At 41.5% G+C, this 14796-nt stretch overlaps 1 protein-coding gene across 1 annotated transcript in view; it reads right to left on the bottom strand.

Moving 5' to 3' along the window:
• Window positions 1-9715: 9715 nt before the first annotated feature.
• LOC143485401 (putative G-protein coupled receptor 141) overlaps window positions 9716-14796 on the bottom strand; it is a 58136-nt gene continuing 53055 nt past the window's right edge. Inside the window, exon 2 of the mRNA XM_076984829.1 lies at window positions 9716-10767. Coding sequence (XP_076840944.1) covers window positions 9867-10767 — 901 coding nt within the window. The 3' untranslated portion in view covers window positions 9716-9866. The remainder of the gene's footprint in view (window positions 10768-14796) is intronic.

The following is a 14796-nucleotide window of genomic DNA, read 5'->3' as shown; positions in this document are numbered from 1 at the left end:
AAAGAGCAAGTCACATGGAAATGGAAGAAAGCTGAACAAGATGCATTCAACAAATGTAAAGAACTTCTGACAAGTGACAAAGTGTTAGTGCACTATGATCAGAGCCTGCCATTGACCCTTGCATGTGACGCTTCAGCTTATGGCATTGGAGCCGTAATCCAGCACACAACATCAGATGGAAAAGAGCATCCAATTGCTTATGCTTCACGTACTCTCTCTCCAGCAGAGAAGAAGTATTCGCAAATTGAGAAAGAGGCCCTAAGCCTTGTGTATGGTGTTAAGAAGTTTCACCAGTACCTTTGGGGATGTCAGTTTAATCTGGTCACAGACCATAGGCCTCTATTGACTTTGTTCGGAGAACATAAAGGGCTTCCCACGATGGCAGCAGCCCGGATTCAGAGATGGGCCATCGTATTGTCTGCTTACAACTACCACATTGTTTACCATCAGTCAGAGGAACATGGCAACGCTGACGGGTTGTCTCGTGTGCCGCTATCAGAGACCAAAGATGCTGGAACAGAAACAATCTCCGCCTATGTCGACGCACTGATATGTGAACACTTAGAGGGCGTGCCGCTGACCGCAAAGCACATTGCCAAGGTAACGAGAACTGACACAGAGCTCTCAAAGCTGCACAGATTCATCATGGAAGGGTGGCCAAAAGAAATACCTGAGGAACTGAAAGGGTACCACAAAAGGCGTGATGAACTGTGGAGCAGGGGTGTGTGCTGTGGGGCACGAGAGTGATTGCACCAGCGAAGCTCAGAGCTGCCGTGCTTAAAGAAATCCACAGTGGGCACCCTGGCATTGTGAAAATGAAGGTAATTGCACGGCAATACGTCTGGTGGCCACATATTGATATGGACATTGAGAAAATATGCAAAGGATGTGAAACGTGCCAGCTAGAGCAGGGAATGCCGCGCCACGTGCCACTGCACCCTTGGGAATTTCCAGGAGATGTGTGGAAGAGACTTCACATTGACTTTGCAGGGCCATTCTTGGGCCACATGTTCATGATTGCAGGCATGAAAATGGGTCAGGGGTTAAAAAGGTGAGTAGACCGGGGGGGCGGGGCATGTGACGTCATGGGGATACGGCGACGGGGCGTTGACATGTGACGTCATGGGTATACTGCGACTTGGGGGGGGTGTGGGTGGCTGCTGGTGTACGGGGATACAGCGACAGGTGATGCCAAATATTACGGAGCTCGTAAGGCGACGTTAGTATCTCGTTCCCACGCATTAATAAGTCGTGGCCACGCGTTATTTATTTATTTTTTACATGATGTCACCTTACGGGCTCCGTAAAATATAGTAAAATCCATAAAAAAAAATTTTTTTTGACTGTCATGTCAATGGATTCAATGTAAACGCAAGAAGCCGCTTTCGCCATTCCGGATGGCTCAGTCAAAACCATTATGTCTTAATGAACCAATACATACATCAGCGGCGAAAATTATTGTAAAAATACCAGGTTTACGTGTTTTTATTTTCTAACATGAGCTAAAACACAGGGTAGACTCAAACGACAAGAGTTTACAACTTCATCTTCAATCTTTTCAGCCCTGGTGCGAATGTGATCCTCACACGTCCCTGGATTCACCAGTTACAACTACAGACACACTAGAAAAAAATCTTGTTTCTTATTTTATGTCACTGTTAACTACACGGGGTTGACGCAAACTTAAATAGGTAGATAGATGGGCCTATTATCACAAGAGCTTGTGGTTAGATCTGACAGTGTTCAACGCTGTAGCGAATGGCAGTAACTTTGTTTTACCGCAAAATATGAAAACGATTGAAACCATTAATAACCCAAATAAATCCACCCAATTAAAAATGTACGATCTGGTAAATGTAGTGGTAAATGTACGATCTGGTAAATGTAGTGGTAAATGTACGATCTGGTAAATGTAGTGGTAAATGTACGCTCTTCTGACTTGTCCGCGGTGTAGCACTAGGTCCTGCTTCTCGTCCCGCTTAGCAGTAAATGAATAACATGAATGAAGAACGTTGGTAAGATTGAAACGCTATTTGGCCTCTGAAGGTTCTGGGCGGAAACTGCTGGCCACTGTCATTGAAATAGCCAATTTCGGAAGTGCTCTGTTTGCTAATTAAGTCAATATGATAATTAAAATATAATCTCCCGACCCCCCCCCCCCCCCCCCCCCCAACAAAAAACTCATCGGATCTACACGATTCACGTAGGTCACCCTTTTCAACTTCAAAACGGCGAATTTCGCCGAAAGGTGACAGATTTTCATGCCTGTGATTGTAGTTGACGCATTCTCAAAATGGCTGGAGGTTTACAAAATGACACAAATAACCTCCTCTGCAACCATCACCAGACTAAAGAGACTGTTTGCATCATATGGAGTCCCTGAACAGATTGTCACAGACAATGCAACAACCTTTATGTCTGATGAGTTCCAACAGTTCGCGAGGAGAAATGGAATCCTCCACACAACCGGTGCTCCGAGGCACCCAGCCACAAACGGCCTAGCCGAGAGATACGTCTCAACGTTCAAGGCTGGCATGAAAAAGCTGGCAAGAGAAGATTTGAGCATTGAAGACAAAGTCTCTCACTTCCTGCTACGGTATCGCACAACTCCCAACAGCACAACAGGCGAGTCACCTGCTGATGTGTTCTTGAAAAGACATGTCAGAACCAGGCTGGACTTTCTGAAACCAAACATTCAAGAAACTGTGAGGAGGAAGCAGTATCTGCAGAAAGAAAGACATGACAGAAAAACGTTGGACAGGCAGTTCGACGTTGACGAGCAAGTCTACCTGCGAAACACTGCTGGCGAAACACCAAGATGGATCCCAGGGGTCATCACCCAGCAGTCAGGGCCTGTGTCCTACAAGATCCGTGGAGAAGCGACGGATCAAGAGTACCGGCGCCACGGAGACCAGCTGAGACCTCGCCATTCTGCGGGGCTTCCAGATCTGCAATCTGAGGAGGTTGCTGAGGAAACTGAGCCGATGGAGAGCAGTTTCAAAGCATCCCCAGCACCTGAACGGCCAGACCCAGCTGAGCCGCCTGATCCTGTTGCAGTGACCCTAAGACGCTCCCAGCGTAGCCCAAGTGCCTCAACGTTATCAGGACTGAGTGTAGTGATAAGAGACTGTATGCTGATGTTCAGTTTAAGTTACAGTTAAAGCATTCGGTTGAGTTTATTATGTAGTATGGGTAATGTTGATAATTCTAATCTTAATGCATAGTAATGTATTTATTGTTAAAGTAATGGGGGAGATATATTTAATATGATTTGGGATGTCTAAGTCTTTCTAAGTTACCTTTAAAGTAAAGGGGGAGGTGATGTGGTATATTGAGCTTATGGGCTCTCCGTAGTTTCGCATGTTCTATGTGATATGCGCATGCCCAGACAGATGCGCGCCAGAACGAGAGCCTCCTTTTGGCATGTTGTAATTTGGCTATGCAAGTTTTCAGTAAACGTGGTTAAACGCGTGCAAACCGTCTCGTCATTAATACACCACATCTACAGTTGTGATCAAATTTATTCAACCCCCACTGAAATAAAGTGTTTTGGCCAGTTTGACATTGATTTTGATCATTTCAGTCATCTTATTTACAATTATATCAAAGAGGCACTTATAAATTAGACAAACATAACATAATATTTATGATGGAATAACCACAAATGTCTTTACTGTGCTCACATCATTATCAGTTTTATTCAACCCCCTAGTGACATTATTTTTTAGTACTTAGTACAACATCCTTTTCCAGTTATGACAGCTTTCAAGCGTGAAGCATAGCTTGACACAAGTGTCTTGCAGCGACCTATGGGTATCTTAGCCCATTCTTCATGGGCAAAAGCCTCCAGTTCAGTCACATTCTTAGGCTTGTGCACTGCAACTGCCTTCTTTAGGTCCCACCAGAGGTTCTCAATTGGATTTAAGTCTGGTGATTGCGATGGCCACTCTAGAATGTTCCAGCCTTTCATGTTCAACCATGCTCTAGTGGACTTGGATGTGTGCTTCGGATCATTGTCCTGTTGGCAGGTCCAATGTCTCCCAAGCCGCAGGTTTGTGACTGACTCCATCACATTTTCCTCCAAGATCTCCTGGTACTGAAGGGAATTCATGGTACCCTGCACACGTTGAAGCTTTCCTGTACCATTAGAAGCAAAACAGCCCCAAAGCATAATTGACCCCCCGCCATGCTTCACAGTAGGCAAGGTGTTTTTTTGTTCATAAGCCTGGTTCTTCCTTCTCCAAACATAGCGCTGGTCCATTGTCCCAAACAGTTCTAATTTAGTTTCATCTGACCACAGTACACTGTCCCAAAACCTTTGTGGCTTGTCCACATGACTTTTGGCATACTGCAGTCGACTTTTCTTGTTCTTTGGAGTCAGCAAGGGGGTGCGTCTGGGCGTTCTGGCATGGAGGTCTTCGTTATGCAGTACGCGCCTTATTGTCTGAGCTGAAACTTCAGTGCCCACATCTGACAGGTCTTTTTTCAGTTCCTTAGCAGTCACGCGGGGATTTTTCTCCACATTACGCTTCAGGTAGCGCACAGCAGTCGCGGTCAGGATCTTCTTTCTGCCACGACCAGGTAACGTTTCCACTGTGCCCTTTAACTTGAACTTGCGAATGATACTTCCGATAGTGTCTCTTGGAATATTTAACAACTTCGCAATCTTTTTATATCCATTGCCATTCTTGTGAAGAGCAATAACCTCTTCTCTTGTCTTCTGGGACCATTCTCTTGCCTTCACCATGCTTGGAATCACACCAGTAGATGTCTAGAAGGAGCTGAGTATCACAGTCCTTTTAAATCTGCCTAATTGGTGCTTATCATGCTTGATTGCTGCTCGTTGACATCCACAGATGTTTTCAATACCTGATGGAAAACACTGGAATGAACCTCTGTTCTTAGGAGTGGTAGTCGTAAAGGGGTTGAATAATTGTGTCAATGAAGAAATCACAAAAAGGCCATTTAATACTTTATGACAAAAAAAATGATGCTATCTTAGTTGCATTTAGTTCTTTAACAAGTCCTTGTAAGATTTCATTATGAACACAATTACAAATGTGCACTGAATTCCATAAAACCCTTCGCAGCATTGGGGGTTTGAATAAATTTGATCACAACTGTATCTACTGCACTTTAATGGTAAAAAATCTGGTAAAGTATTGAAGTTTTTATTGATGTTATGAAACGTACTGGTACAATGCGATATTAATGCACAGTATAACAATATTGGCTGTGATGGCGAGGAATCGTTTAAACCAGGGATGTCAAAGTCAAATACACCGAGGGCCAAAAAAACAAATTTGCTACAAGCCGAGGGCCGGACTGGTTCAATGTTTATTAAAACATATTGAAATGATTGCACATAGCCTATTGAACCAAGACCTAACACAGTGCATATTATTTAATGTTTAAATGAATAAAGCAATATTTTCTTATGGATCTGTCAGTAATTTCAAGTGAAAACATTTTTCAACAGGCCAAAAAACCAAATTTGCTACAAGCCGAGGGCCAGACTGGTTCAATGTTTATTAAAACATATTGAAATGATTGCACATAGCCTATTGAACCAAGACCTAACACAGTGTATATTATTTAATGTTTAAATGAATAAAGCAATATTTTCTTATGGATCTGTCCGTAATTTCAAGTGAAAACATTTTTCAACAGGCAAACAGATAAAAGCAAACTTCCTTCAAAGAAAAATCACATGAAGACACACAGAAGACACACAGGTTTACCTTTTACCTCCGTGAACATGTACACTGCCTTCCACCTGGCTTGAAACCCGTTCTCAGTGTCCACCTTACGTTTAGTCATTTTTGAGGAGGGGGATAGCTGAACGTTGATGTCTGCTCTGACTGCTGATTTAGGTTTATACTTTCACGAGTGACCACAGTGCGCGACTCCGAATTTTAATGTTGCTTTGTGTTGCAGGTTTGAAAAGTGCTGGAATTTAGGCTAAAGTACTTGAAAATGCTTGAAATTTTAACTACTTTGTTTCACAACAAATAACTATCTGACTGAACAGTTCTCTTGTATTACGTTAACAAATACGAGCCTCTTGTAATTCCAGGACGAAACATGAGAGAACGTGAAGACGTTAAGATTGGGCGTTTTGAAAAAAAAAACAACCATTAAATAATGTGATAAAAAGCTAATTATTCCGAACCATGTCGAGTATATGTATAAATACTTAACTTAATTAAGTTTAACGTGCTGGGAAATATTGAAATGGACCTTTAAAGTGCCGTACAAGTGCTTGAATTCTACCTTCTAAAGGTGTATGAACCCTGCAAACGTGACTTTGTTCATTGCGCTGAGGCGCGGCACGCGCGAAGTTACAAAATTTAAGAGGTGCACGACCTCGAGAATCGATAGCGCGCGGACCCTCGCAATGCGTCGCGCTGCAGTGACTTTGTAGGCTACCGTTGCATTGTGGGGAATGTAGTGTTTATGCGTGCAAAACACCAGCGGGCGGCTGTGGCCTGCGGGCCGGTTCTAATAGTAATTCAATATCATCCAGGCGACCATAGATAATCAATTTGCGGGCTGGATCTGGCACGCGGGCCTTGACTTTGATATGTGGATTAAACCATGAGCCGCGACGGTTTGCACGGGGGAAAGAGCACAGTCAGTTAAAGAGAGCCTCGCGCGCTGTCGTGCACCTCTCGAATTTTGTAACTTCGCGCGCGCCCTCAGCGCAATGAACAGTCATGTTTGCAGGGTTCATACACGTTTATAAGGTGGAATTCAAGCACTTGTACGGCACTTTAAAGGTCCATTTCAATATTTCTCAGCACGTTAAACTTAAGTTAAATATTTATACATATGCTCAAAATAATTCGCTTTTTTAATCACACTTTCAAAATGCCCAATGTTAACATCTTCACGTTCTCTCATGTTTCGTCCTGGAATTACAAGAGGCTCGTATTTGTTAACGTAATACAAGAGAACTGTTCAGTCAGACAGATATTTGTTGTGAAACGAAGTAGTTATAATTTCAACATTTTCAAGTACTTTAGCCTAAATTCCAGCACTTTTCAAATCTGAAAAAGCAACATTAAAATTCGTCAGGTAAATGTTCATTCCCCTGTTTTTTTTATTACTACATATCGTTTCGGACAACACTGCACGGCAAGTATTTAAACGCTTCCGCCGTTCGCGCAGGTTTAGGAGAACCAAGTTAGCCTAACCGCTAACGGCTAATAAAATAATTTAAGCAACACCTATGTAAGAGGTAAGTAACATTAAAGCAACGAAAAACCACAGTTAAGCAAATATTACCATGTGGAAGTCAGTTTAAACTCAGAAGAGTGGTTACCAGTATACCTGCCTTTCACTCACACTAACAGAACACATACTACAGAACTGAACCGTTTGGGGCGGTCTGCCGACTTTTATATGACTCAAAGAACCAATCAGGAATAAGCAAGGAAATATCTTCACGCTGTAAAGCAAAATGCATTGTTGTGATTGGTTCAGAGATAAAAAAAAGCCGTTGCTTGCATTGTGCTTGGGGGGGCAAAGACACAATTTGGGGGGCAATGCCCCCCTCAGCCCCTAGCGCCAGCCCTAGCTCTTACCCTTCTTACCCTCTGCCTTTTGGAAATGCTGTGGGACCTGGCAGGGATGACTGCCTTTTGGCAAAGGCTGAGGCACCCCAGTGTTAATATAGAATATGTTGTGAGTCCTGGAGTGGAGACCAGCTCTGCAACTGCAGTGCCACTGAATGCCGTCTCCGCAGCACCCCCAGAGATCGTCTCAACGACGGTAACACCCCTGGACGCCATCTCGACAGCTACACCAGCTCTTGTTACTGAGGCCCGAGAGGGGCCTACTCTCACTCCAATGGACCGAGAGGGGTGAGTCCTGTCACTGAAAGGGGTCGCCTCCCATTCCTATGACACGAGAGGGGTCAGCACCTGTTCCTCAGACCTGGAGGAGGCCAGTAGCTGCTCCTGTGGCCTGAGAGAGGCCCGAACCTTTTCAGGAAGCCGCCGTGCGTGTAAATAGAATCCAATGTAGAACACCAGAGGCCACCCGGGCGGCTCCAAGTACCTCTCAAGGGACTCTGTTTGAATGATTTTCACATGTTTGAGTTTACTGCTTTTAAAAGGTTCAGGATTCCTTTATTTGATCTTGATTTTATTTAATTACATTACATTTAATTTAGACATTTCTAAACCAAATCATTTTCTCTTCAGCAGTGTTGTGTTCCAATAACAATTTACAATGCAGAACCTTTTTTTCACTCTTGCAAATGTCTCAACTCAGAGTATTACTTAATACAGTGAGGAAAACAGGTATTTGAACACCCTGCAATTTTGTACGTTCTCCCACTTAGAAATCATGGAGTGGTCTGAAATTTTCATCTTAAATGCATGTCCACTGTGTGAGACGTAATCAAAAAAAAATCCAGAAAATCACAATGTATGATTTTTAATAATTTATTTGTGTTACTGCAAATAAGTAATGGAACACCTGTGAAAATCAATACTAATATTCGGTACAGTAGCCTTTGTTTGCAATTGCAGAGGTCAAATGTTTCCTGTATTTTTACACCAGGTTTGCACTCACTGCAGCAGGGATTTTGGTCCATTACTCCACACAGATCTTCTCCAGATCAGCCAGGTTTCTGGTTTGTTGCTGAGAAACACAGAGTTTGAGCTCCCTCCAAAGATTTTCTATAGTGTTTAGGTCTGGAGACTGGCTAGGACACTCCAGAACCTTGATATGTTTCTTACGGAGCCACACCTTGGTTATCCTGGATGTGTGTTTAGTAATTTAATTTAAGTAAAGTAATTTAATTGATAAGAACTATATGGTAAGAACTATGGTAAGAACTATATCCATGAAGGAGGGGATGCAGTCGATCTTTGACATGTGGCAGCAGAAAGTGGCCACTATACCATCTGGAAATAGTACACATGAGGAAATGTTTCTGGGATGTTGCTTACTTGTGGCACCAGGCTTTCAGTGCCTGCTTCTGATGATGGGCATCTAAAACGAACTCTTTATTAAATATATTTTTCCTTGGAGATGTAACAATAAGTCATTAAAAATAAATAGCAAGCACCCTACCATAAATATTAAATCAACCAAATTAAACCTATTTGTAACATTTGTGATGTTCCACTTAATTTAATATTAGAATTTTTACAGTGTGCAAATAGTTTAAAACAATTTAGTCTGGATAGCTCTAGGTAGCATTGGTCCACTGGAAGTAGTGACACAAAAGTGCACAAAGATAAATGAGAAGCTGAAATGAAAGACAGAAGTATCAAACATCCCCAAAGAAATACAAGCATCCGCCTGAGATGTCAGTGAGTTAAATGGCAGATAAAGGACAAAGGGTCTGTGTACAGTGTAATGAGACATCCTGGTGTTTTGTATCTATAAACAAGATACAAATGGAATGAGTGCAAGTCATTTTATGACCTCATTTTTTCTGGGTATCCAAAATTTCTGATAAACAGTCATCTGTTGTCATCATAAACTGCACACACTTATTGCTATGACAATGAAATGGCTATTTTGGGCTCTAACAACATTATTGTAATTCTGGGCAGCCATGGGAACAACAGCACAGTATTACATGTTTTAGCTATTCCAGATTTTGACCACAAAATATATTAATTTAGGCTGCAGTCCATTAAAAACAATATATATCAAATATATAATACAGAATAACAGCTATGATTAGATCATTGCTATACATTCACATTCCTATAATTATTATGTTTAAATATTAATTCCAATATATTAATCAGATTAAATATACAATAAATATCATTGTTGAATAGAAAATGTGAATTAAAGTATATATTTATTTGTAAAATCCAATCAAGTTTAAGCAATTTAAATCATTCGCAAAATGTACATTTTGCATAAACTGTTTGCCACACACCCCTGCCAACAAAGATGAGCAGGTCGAAGCAACTAAATGCTGTGATAGCAAGAAAAACCTCATTTATTTTTTCAAGTTCATCATGGAAATTTCTCACATAGTATATCCTGAACACATGGTAAGGCATGAAACACAGAAACATGATGAGCACAAAAAACATGCTTTTGATCTGAACCCAGAATTCTTGATGAGAGAAGCAGGCCTGCCCGAGCTTCTGGTGCACCTGCCACAGGATATACAGCTGGCAACATGCTAAAGCAGGACAGGCTAACAGGACCACAGTACTGATAATGTAGTTTAGTAACTGCACTCCAGGAATAGTCAGGGCTTCACCAAAACCAAAGCAAAACTTGTCACTACTCGTCATTCCTGATCCATATGTCAACACCGATGCGGGCAGTACGATGCCTAGAATGATGACCCAAACCATCAAGCTGGCTATAACTGCATGTAGAGTTCGAGAAAACTCCCATCGGTGTGCCCATTGGAAGTAGGCCAGGTAGCGTGCAATTAGGATGATGATGTAGAAGATAAAGCTGAGATACATGTGTGCATGGATCATACCACTGACAAACTTGCAGAAGCTGAGGCTCAGGTTCCAGGAATTGCTAGAGTAGTAGTAAACACGGAAGGGTACGGTGAGGAGGAACATCACGTGGAGTACCAGCAAGTTGATCACGGACACAGTAGTGATTGACATGTTGGACTTTAAAACACTGCTCATGAGTCCAGCACCTACACTCCCTCCAAGCAATACAAGTATGTACAGGAAGAGTAGGCTGGCCCTGTAGTTAATCGTGAGGGTGAGGTTTGTGGTTTGGTTCGTGTTGTTGCTAGTCCCCATTTTGACTTCTCTCCTGAAAAAGAGCATTTGAAGTTTTTAGATTGACATACAAGTTGCAATATACTTGTAAATCATCTTAAAATATGGTCTTAGTAGAGAATAGATGTAAAACAGAACTAAGATGGTAGAGAATGCATCTTATCTGTGCATATAATCTCTGTATCCATTGCGTTTAGGAAAATGTACTGATCTTCCTTATTTGAAAACCAAAAATACAAACATTTAATATACCATATTTTCTCGACTATAGAGTGCACCTCAATATAAGCCGCACCTACAAAGTAAAAAAAAAAAAAAAAAAAAAAACAGGACAATGTTGTATAAGCTGCACCAGGCTAAAGCCGCAAGTCTACTGAACTGAATACATTTAACTGAACTGATCAGTTTCCAAACGATGCCTGTAGCATTTCATGTGCAACGGTGTTGTGACGAATTCTGACTCCCCTCGTTTATCTGCGCATAAAGACGCTACAGATTATATTGTCGATTTATGTTTCTATGCATAAATAAGAGCTAGACTTTAACTGTCCATCACAGCAAACGGCACGGCATTATCTATGTCCAAAGCCACACTGGCTCAAGGGTGTTCATTATTTTAAATAAAATACACACTGGCTATACTGAAGTTCACCTCTGACCACGACTTCACAGTATTACAGCAGTATTATGTCTAAATATCTAGTAAGGACAAAATTAGTGTGCTCAATGAACTAAGTTATAATCACTGTAACTCTCAAATATCATCTGCAGCGTCTTTGTGCGTGTGCAAACGAGGGGAGTTGGAATTTGGCACAACACATGTTGGTTTGAAAAAAAATCCCTGTCGTGCCTGCTGCTTGTATGTGCTAAAAGAAAATGAGCACTTTCTTCTTTGATTTACAACTTTGTCCTACCACCTGATTCACTTTCTGCTCTGCCCCCTGGCGGGTGAAGAAAAATCTACATGCTGCTTGGGAAGCTGTCAGCAAAATTGTTGACTATACTACGTATAATGACCATAAAGATTCTTAATTTAATGAAAGTAACTAACTATGCATTAACAAAGAAAAGGGTCAACTGTAATATTGTCTGCAGAAAACTAGATTGTGGGGGTAGATGGGAGAGTGCAAGAAAGGGTTGGAGCAAGGACAAACAAGGGTGTGGAGAAGCCCCAAAGCGTACCACCCAGACTGTTACATGACCAGAGTGAAGCATGGGGGTGGATCAGTGATTGTTTGGGCTGCCATATCATGTCATTCCCTTGGTCCAATACTTGTGCTAGATGGGCGCGTCACTGCCAAGGACTACCGAACCATTCTGGAGGACCATGTGCATCCAATGGTTCAAACATTGTATCCTGAAGGCGTTGCCATGTATCAGGATGGCAATGCACCAATACACACAGCAAGACTGGTGAAAGATTGGTTTGATGAACATGAAAGTGAAGTTGAACATCTCCCATGGCCTGCACAGTCAACAGATCTAAATATTATTGAGCCACTGTGGGGAGTTTTGGAGGAGCGAGTCAGGAAACCACAGCATCACGTAGTGACCTGGCCATTATCCCGCAAGAAGAATGGCTTAAAATCCCTCTGACCACTGTGCAGGACTTGTATATGTTATTCCCAAGACGAATTGACGCTGTATTGGCCACAAAAGAAGGCCCTACACCAGGGGTTGGCAACCTTTGAGACATGGAGTGCCAACTTTAACATGTCTAGTCAATGAGTGTGCCGAGTAGCGAGTTTAAATTGTTGAGCGGGGGGGTAGCAGCGAGTTTAAATTGTTGAATGGGGGGGGGGGTGTAAATGGACACAAATTAAGTATTATATCGCGATCGATTGGCACGCGGAGGCATAATCAGTGGCACGCGACACGCTGGACCAGCATCAGCAAAAAAAAAAATCATAATAAAAAAATCTCAGCACGATCCTCCAATCGAAATCGCTCCTCAACGTTCTGCTCAGCCATAGGTGCCGACCCCTGCCCTACACCATACTAATAAATTATTGTGGTCTAAGTTTCATTATTGTGGTTTCAGTTTCATTGTCCAACACCTGTAGTGTGACTCTGGTGTAATCGCAGAGCCTAACATTCTCTTTTTGATAATGTAGCAGGTGTGAGTAACAAGGGTGGGGGCTAAAACCCCTAGCAAAAAATATGGAATCACCAGTCTGGGATGAGCACTCATTTATACATTTTATTCTGTAGAACAAACTTGGATCAAAAACATGATGCAATAATAAGGTCTAGGGGTGACCTGCAATAGTCGCTGATTTGACTATAGTCAACTATACCCCTAGTCAAATATGAACGTCATAGTCGAATGTATTCTAACTGCATGGGGGTGCCCAAGGATGCTGCTAAGAATTAGTTGCATGAAATGTCTTTGTTTTCGTTATATATAGCCTTTTGTCAAATAAAATCATCCTAATTTCTGTTAATAAATATTTTTTAATTATGTGTGCGCATTAACAATAGGCATCTTCCTTACTACACATTAATAAATCACACCCTGCAGTTGCACAATCCAAATGAGAGGAGCTGAACACGCTACAGGATAGTCAGCATCTGCCGAGATTATAATGGCTACTTTCACAGGACAACAACCAACATGGCATACCATTTAAAACGCATAAGGCGGAAAAAAAAAAAAACAGTTCAGCCGTTTGTCGTTTCGTCTCGTTGCGGTGCATCTCGGCAAGTAGGCCTATAAACATTTTTTGTTGTTGTTTGCTTTTTAAACCCCATTACTTTAACCTTTACTTATAATTTATTTGCTGTTGTGTGGCAAATTGTTTTTATATTTTCAGGCAGGCATATTTTATTTAAAATATTTTTGACATTTTGCACAGTGCCTGTCTGACAGTTCGATATGCGCACTGACGGTGACTTTTTTGTTAATGTTCTCTAACGTTTCATTAAAAAATAAATAAGTAAATAAATACATAAATAAAAGCTGAATAAAGCCAACCTACCATGTTTATTCTTTTATCTGAGTGTTTTAGGTTTTTACTTTGAAGTGGAAAAAAGTCCTGAATGAAAACGGGATCCCGTTTAAGGTGCTCTAGATAAAAAAAAAACCCAGATTCAACTATTAGTCGACTAAAGGGAAAATCTGACGAATCAGATTCGACTATGAAAAACCTTAGTTGAAGACACCTCTAATAAGGCCATTCCAAAGTGCAACTTGTGGGCTTTCAGAAACACTAAAAGAAAAAATAAACTGTGGAAACAAATTAAATGTTACTTTTATTGAGCAAAATAATGACAAATACCTCAGTTGATCATTACGTGAAGGAATGTAATGTTGGGTTTGGTAGCAATGTACTACCTGTACCTGATAACCTTGTTATCGGGTTGGAGCGTACCTCACAAGTTGTAGTCACCCAACAATTTTAACAATTAAACAGTATGACTAAACACCCTTGCAATTGCATCAGTTACTAATATACAGCACAATGTTCAAAACCACATAACAATACATGTCAACTGTCAGATGGGAATGTCCAAAGTACATGACAAGTGTCCTTGGATAATTATGCCGACATTTCTGTTGATGTTGAGTTGTCAGATTTGTAATAAAAATTAAAAAATAAAAATAAAATAATGTATGTGTGTGTATGTACTTGTAGGATGTCCAGAACATTGAGGAGCGTTGAAGCCTGCTCTTTGCTCAATCCTCACTTATCCGACGTCTCACTCCAAACACAGTCACAGCAATAACTTTACAGCAGGCTAACAGGAGGGTGAAAGAGCACAATTAGCACGACGGTTGCACATATGACCAACAATGCCGTGATGATCTTTCTCATTTCGCGCCGAAAGTAATCTGACAGGCGCGCTTTGTCCTCCAGTGCCGTTCTTTCCAGTCTACCGTAATGCAATCCCCATACTCGCAAACTGCACGAGTATACAGTAAATTGACGCAAAGCTCTTAAAGGGCCAGCATCTATTTAATAATGGCCTTGATCTTTTCTGATGAAAATCCATGCAGGTTACACAAGCACAGGGAAAAAAATTGGAATCACTCAATTCTGAGGAAAAAAATATGGAATCATGA

This window comes from Brachyhypopomus gauderio, unplaced genomic scaffold (genome assembly GCF_052324685.1).
Source record: "Brachyhypopomus gauderio isolate BG-103 unplaced genomic scaffold, BGAUD_0.2 sc34, whole genome shotgun sequence".
Lineage (NCBI taxonomy): Eukaryota > Metazoa > Chordata > Actinopteri > Gymnotiformes > Hypopomidae > Brachyhypopomus > Brachyhypopomus gauderio.
Note: the sequence above shows the minus strand (reverse complement) of the source record. Positions and strands in the feature narration are given on the sequence as shown.